Source organism: Nanorana parkeri, unplaced genomic scaffold (genome assembly GCF_000935625.1).
Source record: "Nanorana parkeri isolate BGI_ZX_2015 unplaced genomic scaffold, ASM93562v1 scaffold911, whole genome shotgun sequence".
Classification (NCBI taxonomy): domain Eukaryota; kingdom Metazoa; phylum Chordata; class Amphibia; order Anura; family Dicroglossidae; genus Nanorana; species Nanorana parkeri.
Window position 1 is genome coordinate 364784 of NW_017307179.1, and position 7936 is coordinate 372719.

Consider the following 7936-nt stretch of genomic DNA (forward strand, 5'->3'; position numbering starts at 1 on the left):
GTCTGTATGGAGGAACGGACCCTCCATGCTGGCTGGACTACAATGGTCGTGATGTCCATAGGAACGGAATAGGCTGCAAATTGTCTGTCACCGCCATGATAGCTCTCACCTGGTTAGCAGGCCGGGGGCCTCTGTCTGTAAAGTCTGCAGCCCTTGCTGGATTTGGAGAAGCGCCTGCATGGCTCGGGGGTTGGAAATGACAGAGAGAGCTTCAGGATTCTGCATCTGCGGATTAATAGAACATCAGTGACGTGAATGGAGTGCGGTGCTGTGCGATTCTCCATTAAATCATGGCTGCCGTTATTGCCCCCCCTGGCAAGAAGCCCAATTTGTGGGCGTTCCAACTTTGCAGCTTGAGCAGAGAGCTCGCTATAGCCCTCTTTGGTGTTACTGTGCAACTCTGGCAGCACTCGTCCAGCAGATGATACAAGGAAGCTCCCCGTAGGACACCTGACTTGCTCAATTGCTACCCGCCCTTCTGCTGTCAATGGCAGCCCCTGGCAGGGGCATCCCGTGGCTGGGTGACCCCCCGGAGCGGTAACAGAGTGTCACCCCGCCGAGACGTCACTGGCCCCTGGCATGATTGGTGATGATGCTGGTCTCAGGCAAGTGCCCGGAACCGGAAACAAATGCCGTCAAAGAAACCTCATTAGGCATTTGTCTCCTACTGAGCAGCGTAGACGAACAGCGGTGGGGGGTGGGAGGGAGCACGCTGCTGACACCCAGCTCATCATCTGCAGACTATTAAAATGGGACAAAGTGCTATATACACTTTGTCCCCAGGGGAACAAGAGGAGCAGAACATGTCGGGAGTGAACTTAAAAAGAACCCAAATGATCAGTTTGAGATCATTCAGCTTTACGTGTTGGTGTGTTACGAGTGCTTGCCGCATCTTTAGCACAATTTTAAGAAAAACTAATGGCGTTGCAGGTAAAACAGATGTAAAATATGGGGGTGCAGATGCACCTTTAGAGCCAGGGATCAGAGGTCTGAAAGTTGCTGCTCATCACCTATATGACCCTGCAAGCTGCTCTCTACCTTCGGAGTGTACAATATGCAAGAGCGGGCAGGTAGTTTGGTGTTACGAGGTCGCTGGCAAGCCAAATCCCATGCTGGCCTTAGTACAATATTTGGGGTCTTCAGATGCACAAGGCCCCATTAGGAGGAAAGAACTAGATGATGCTCGACACCCTACAGCCAGGAAATGAGGCGGAGCTCTATCTGACTCGCTGCAGGTTCTAATGCACATTGTGAGGAGCTCCCAGCGTGCAGTGATATCAGAGGACAAGGGGGGGGAGCCGGGACAACTGTGCAAGACTGCAGAGAAGGCCGATCTCCATTTCTGAAAGACTAAACAAGAAGGTGCAGACAACAAGCCGCTTACCTGCTGTAGAAAGACCGGTAGCTGGTGTCGGAGCTGTTCCTGGAGCTGGGGGTTACCAGCTAGAATAGGATTATTACCAATCATCTGGGGAGGAAAAACACATCAAAATGGCTACTTATGCTGCAACCGACAGTAATGCTCTAGCCAGAAAGATGGCATTCTAATAACGTCAGCTCCTAAACATTATATAAGCCAACAGTGCTGCTGAAAACATTTAAAAAGGACAAACTAATTATAAAGATACTAATTGAGGGAACGCTATACGGTCCAACGTTGGTGGGCACCTGACCATTACCCCTATGAGAGTTTGCTGGACATCCCATTCAAGAACTATGGACATTAACATGGATTAGCTGCCCCCCCCCCATTAGGGATATAACAGCCCCCACCCTTCTGGGAAGGCTTGCCACAAGATTTTGGAGGGTGTCTGTGGGAGTTTGTCCCATTTGTGAAGTCAGGTCCTGTTGTAGGATGAGAAGACCGGGCTCACAATCAGCCTTCTAGTTGATACCAAAGGTGTATAGTAGAGTTGAGGTCAGGGCTCTGTGCAGGACACTCGAGTTCCAGGACCGTTAAAGTGGTCCAAACACAAACCTGAGCTATTAAGACCCAAGTATAGAATGAGAGAATGTATATGTGGACGTTACCACCTTATGTCCCGTATGAACCTATGCGTGTCTCAGCTTTCTGCTGTCCCAGCTCATAGGCAGCACTGTTATGTGGAGGGTGAAGCTAAATATTAAAGGGCATACATGTGTATATAAAGCAAGTACAAGTCTTGTACCATGATTACCACCCCCACCATCCTGACCCCAGAATAGGAATAGTCCATCACATTCAAAACTGAACTCCAGATCTACAATGGTAATCCCGGTGAACGTCCGACCAACCTGTGCGGCAAAGTCTGGATTCTGGGCGAGCGTCTGCATCATGCTGCGCATGTAGGGGGCTGAGATCATACTCTGCATCAGCTGCGGGTTCTCCGAAATCTGCTGCAACAGACCCTGCATTTCCGGACTGTTATACATTCCTGATGGGAGGGGAAGAATTAAAATATAAAAAAATTACACAGAAAACAAAATGAGCCGGTTACTCAATGCTGAAGATTCTTCTATCAGACCACAAGGTTCCTTCCATGCCGAGAAGCACTACACCACTTACAGCAAACCCATAATACACGTATCTGAACTGCAGATCACCGACAGCGCTTTCCCAGGCCGCGATGCCCCGACAGCGCTTTCCCAGGCCGCGATGCCCCGACAGCGCTTTCCCAGGCCGCGATGCCCCGACAGCGCTTTCCCAGGCCGCGATGCCCCGACAGCGCTTTCCCAGGCCGCGGCAGATCATGACCCGTCGCCCAGCTTCTCGATTGCCTGTGAAGCCGGTGTTCTAGTGAAAAAACACCGGCTTCATTTGCCGAGGCAGCCTGTCTTCCTGACCAATCAGGAAGCCAGGCTGCCTAGAACACAAGTAAAGCTGGCTGCCTAACCAATCAGGAAGCTGAGCGTCATGTCATGACCCGCCTCCTGGATTGGCTGGGAAGCCGGCTTCACTTCTTCCTAGGCAACCTGGCTTCCTATCCATTCAGGAAGCCGGGCGGCACATCATGACTCACCTCCAGGCTTCCTGATTGGCTAAGAAGCCAGCTTCACTTGTTCCTGGGCAGCCTGGCTTCCTGACCAATCAGGAAGCGGAGAGGCGGGTCATTACCCGCCGACTGGCTTCCTGATTGGAAAGGAAGCTGGCTACATGCTCCCTCAGCACTGCCGGTCAGAGGGAGATCTCCCTCTGACCGGAAGTTCCGGTATCGGAGCATTTGGTAGAGTACTCGCCCAATTACTCAATATATTTTTTACAAGCCACGTAAGTACCAATATTTGTCCAGCTACCTGCTTCTTGCAGACCCAGTACAGCAGAGCTCAGACTGAAAAGCAGCACAAGGACCCAATCAGGTGTACTGCAGTGCTCATGTGCTATCTTGTAACATGCTGATAGCAAGAGAGAGCAAAGTGTCAGAGATGAGCTCATCAGTCTGCTGCTTCTCTCTCACTGTCCAATCACAAGCTGGGGAGGGATGGGACCGGCAAGTGTTCCTGAACTCCAGTGAAACAAAATAGGTCTCTGGCCCTGCCGGACTGGGCTGTGCACCAGAGCTGTGTAGATCTCAGGACTGGATGGTCAGTAATAGAAATCCTCTGGCGGCTCCCTTCTACATCCCTCATCTATGTATAAAACCTGAATTACAGCCCAAAAAAATAGTCACAAACCAACAAAACAGATCGTACCTGACCCCAGGCTGGCGCCACTGATGCCGAACGGATTGGAAATGCTCGGATTGGACTGGCTGGTGGTGGTGGAGGTCGTAGTAGTAGTGGCGTTCGAGCTCCCATTCCCCTCATTGCCGGATGTCTGACCAGGAGAGCCTGTCGAAGGGTTCCAGGGGTTGGGGAGAGGCTCGCGGTTCTCTGTGCGCAGGGGCTGAGAGGCCAAACCGTCAGTGCCGCCAGCAGAGGAAAATGGATTACTACCAAACTGGAAGGAGGAAGAAGAGGACGACCCAATGAAACGCTGCGATTCTCAGATCCTTCCTGCGGGTCTATGACCACATGAGGATGGGCCAATCAGACCCATTCTAACACACACACACACACACACACACACACACCTCCTGCTGGATTATTTTCCTTGTTTGTAACTACAGGTAGAAAACCTGCTAAGCGGGAATCATACACTATATTTCCAAAAGTATTGGGCCCCGCCCCCTCCATATCATTGGGTTCGGGTGTTCAGTGACATTTCCCGGCTACTAAATATTCCGCGGTCGCCTGTTACTGGGATTATAATAAATGAGACGTTTGTAAGAACCCAAATCCTCATAACGCATTCATCACACGGCGTCATGCATCAAAAAACAGACCATCGGCGCCCTCTGCTGGTGGACGGGAGGTACGGCACCCAGCTTTTACCTGCTCTCTGGCTGCGCTGAACATGGGCTCCTGTATGTCGGTGTACATGCGGCGTAAGGCGTTGTACCCCCCGGGGATGCTCTCCAGGTTGCTCAGGGCTCGGTCCTGGTTCCTCATCATCTCTTGCATCATGGCCGGGTTGCGTGCCAACTCCATGGTCTGAAATAAGGGGCAATGGCGAGAGTTTTATATACATGGGCCAACATAGCACTTGTGCTCAGGCTAATGACAAGGCGCATGTAGGAGGAGCTCGGGTGAGTAGGACACAGAAGGTGGGCGTGGTTGAGTAGTACAAATCTCAAATAGAGGAGCTCAGGTAAGTAGGACAGAGAAGGTGGGCGTGGTTGAGTAGTACAGATCTCATGTAGGAGGAGCTCAGGTAGGTAGGACACAGAAGGTGGGCGTGGTTGAGCAGTACAGATCTCATGTAGGAGGAGCTCAGGTAAGGAGAATAGAGAAGGTGGGCGTGGTTGAGTAGTACAGATCTTATGTAGGAGGAGCTCAGGTAGGTAGGACATGGAAGGTGGGCGTGGTTGAGTAGTACAGATCTCATGTAGGATGAGCTCAGGTAGGTAGGACATGGAAGGTGGGCTTGGTTGAGTAGTACAGATCTCATGTAGGAGGAGCTCAGGTAGGTAGGACATGGAAGGTGGGCGTGGTTGAGTAGTACAGATCTCATGTAGGAGGAGCTCAGGTAGGTAGGACATGGAAGGTGGGCGTGGTTGAGTAGTACAGATCTCATGTAGGAGGAGCTCAGGTAGGTAGGACATGGAAGGTGGGTGTGGTTGAGTAGAACGGATCTCAGGTAGGTAGGACACAGAAGGTGAGCGTGGTTGAGTAGTCCAGATCTCATGCAGGAGGAGCTCAGGTAAGTAGGACAGAGAAGGTGGGCGTGGTTGAGTAGTCCAGATCTCATGTAGGAGGAGCTCAGGTAAGTAGGACAGAGAAGGTGGGCGTGGTTGAGTAGTACAAAGCTCATATAGGAGGAGCTCAGGTAAGTAGGACACAGAAGGTGGGCGTGGTTGAGTAGTACAGATCTCATACAGAGGAGCTCAGGTAGGTAGGACACAGAAGGTGGGCGTGGTTGAGTAGTACAGATCTCATGTAGGAGGAGCTCAGGTAAGTAGGACACAGAAGGTGGGCGTGGTTGAGTAGTACAGATCTCATGTAGGAGGAGCTCAGGTAAGTAGAACACAGAAGGTGGGCGTGGTTGAGTAGTACAGATCTCATGTAGGAAGAGCTCAGGTAAGTAAGACACACAAGGTGGGCGTGGTTGAGTAGAACGGATCTTATGTAGGAGGAGCTCAGGTAAGGAGGATAGAGAAGGTGGGCGTGGTTGAGTAGTACAGATCTCATGTAGGAGGAGCACAGGTAGGTAGGACAGAGAAGGTGGGTGTGGTTGAGTAGTACGGATCTCATATAGAGGAGCTCAGGTAGGTAGGACACAGAAGGTGGGCGTAGTTGAGTAGTACAGATCTCATACAGAGGAGCTCAGTTTGGTAGGACACAGAAGGGGGGCGTGGTTGAGTAGTACAGATCTCATACAGAGGAGCTCAGTTTGGTAGGACACAGAAGGGGGGCGTGGTTGAGTAGTACAGATCTCATACAGAGGAGCTCAGTTTGGTAGGACACAGAAGGGGGGCGTGGTTGAGTAGTACAGATCTCATACAGAGGAGCTCAGTTTGGTAGGACACAGAAGGGGGGCGTGGTTGAGTAGTACAGATCTCATACAGAGGAGCTCAGTTTGGTAGGACACAGAAGGGGGGCGTGGTTGAGTAGTACAGATCTCATACAGAGGAGCTCAGTTTGGTAGGACACAGAAGGGGGGCGTGGTTGAGTAGTACAGATCTCATACAGAGGAGCTCAGTTTGGTAGGACACAGAAGGGGGGCGTGGTTGAGTAGTACAGATCTCATACAGAGGAGCTCAGTTTGGTAGGACACAGAAGGGGGGCGTGGTTGAGTAGTACAGATCTCATACAGAGGAGCTCAGTTTGGTAGGACACAGAAGGGGGGCGTGGTTGAGTAGTACAGATCTCATACAGAGGAGCTCAGTTTGGTAGGACACAGAAGGGGGGCGTGGTTGAGTAGTACAGATCTCATACAGAGGAGCTCAGTTTGGTAGGACACAGAAGGGGGGCGTGGTTGAGTAGTACAGATCTCATACAGAGGAGCTCAGTTTGGTAGGACACAGAAGGGGGGCGTGGTTGAGTAGTACAGATCTCATACAGAGGAGCTCAGTTTGGTAGGACACAGAAGGGGGGCGTGGTTGAGTAGTACAGATCTCATACAGAGGAGCTCAGTTTGGTAGGACACAGAAGGGGGGCGTGGTTGAGTAGTACAGATCTCATACAGAGGAGCTCAGTTTGGTAGGACACAGAAGGGGGGCGTGGTTGAGTAGTACAGATCTCATACAGAGGAGCTCAGTTTGGTAGGACACAGAAGGGGGGCGTGGTTGAGTAGTACAGATCTCATACAGAGGAGCTCAGTTTGGTAGGACACAGAAGGGGGGCGTGGTTGAGTAGTACAGATCTCATACAGAGGAGCTCAGTTTGGTAGGACACAGAAGGTGGGCGTGGTTGAGTAGTACAGAAGTCACTGACCTGTCTCATGAGCTCGGGGTTGTTCAGCATGTGGCTGATCTCCGGGTTCCTCTCCATCAGTTGCTGCATCTGAGGGTTGGCCATGATCATCTGCCTCATGAGGTCCGGGTTGGAGATCATATTGTGCACCAGCGGGTTCTCCATGATCTGGGCCAGCATCTCCGGGTTGGACATCAGCTGGCGCTGCATCTGCTGCTGGAGCTCCATGAAGTTGGAGGAACCCATCCCTAGGTTGCCCAGTCCGGCCAGACCTCCGAATCCGGCTGGAAGAGACATGAAATGGTGAACGAGCCGGAAATGGGAGTATCTCCATCACCTGGCAGGGATGGCTGTGTGTGCTGCTACTCGGCTGTATTCTCTCCCGGTCAGAACAAACGTGTCAGGCTGTTAGGCCCCAATAGGAGCTGTCCTGTCTGCTGCCTGTGCGCAGAGCTGATAACTAGGGAAGCACCGTTACCAGTGTTTTCGGTATCGATATTTTGCTTTCGGTACTCGCCGATACCAAGTTCGGCGCTTCTGCTGGCATGGGGCCGCCTTCCCGGGCAATCAGAAAGCCGGGCGGCGGGTGATGACATCCCGCCCGGCTTCCCAGCCAATTGAATTGTGATTGGTAGGGAAGCCGGCTTTCCGTCCAATCAGGAAGCAGGGTGGCGAGTAATGACATGTCCCCCCGATTGGCCAGGAAGCCGGCTTACCAGCCAATCAGCAAGAAGGCGGCTGTTGGGCCAGCTCTATGCCAATTGCCTGGGAAGCCGGCTTCCTGGCCAATCAGAAAGGAGGCGGCTTGATGCTGTTTGGCCAGCTTCCCAGCCAGTCAGCATGGGGCTAGCTTCCTGGCCAATTAGGAAAGCGGAGGCGGGTCATTACTCGGCGTGGAGCTTCCCGATTGGTAGGGAAGCCGGCTTCGCGGCCAATCACAATCGAGCCGGCCAAACAACATGGAGAAAGCTGGCTCCATGTTTGGCCGGCTCGATTGTGATTGGCC

The 7936-nt window shown here is 52.2% G+C and overlaps 1 protein-coding gene across 1 annotated transcript in view; it reads right to left on the reverse strand.

The window, feature by feature from the left end:
* The window catches only part of LOC108794911 (ubiquilin-4-like), a 28199-nt gene that overhangs the window by 8623 nt on the left and 11640 nt on the right, over positions 1-7936 (reverse strand). Inside the window, exons 4-9 of the mRNA XM_018566054.1 lie at positions 6952-7221; positions 4351-4509; positions 3670-3916; positions 2275-2414; positions 1385-1468; positions 110-225 (exon numbers count right to left, since the gene is read on the reverse strand). Of these exons, the coding sequence (XP_018421556.1) occupies positions 110-225; positions 1385-1468; positions 2275-2414; positions 3670-3916; positions 4351-4509; positions 6952-7221 (1016 nt within the window). The remainder of the gene's footprint in view (positions 1-109; positions 226-1384; positions 1469-2274; positions 2415-3669; positions 3917-4350; positions 4510-6951; positions 7222-7936) is intronic.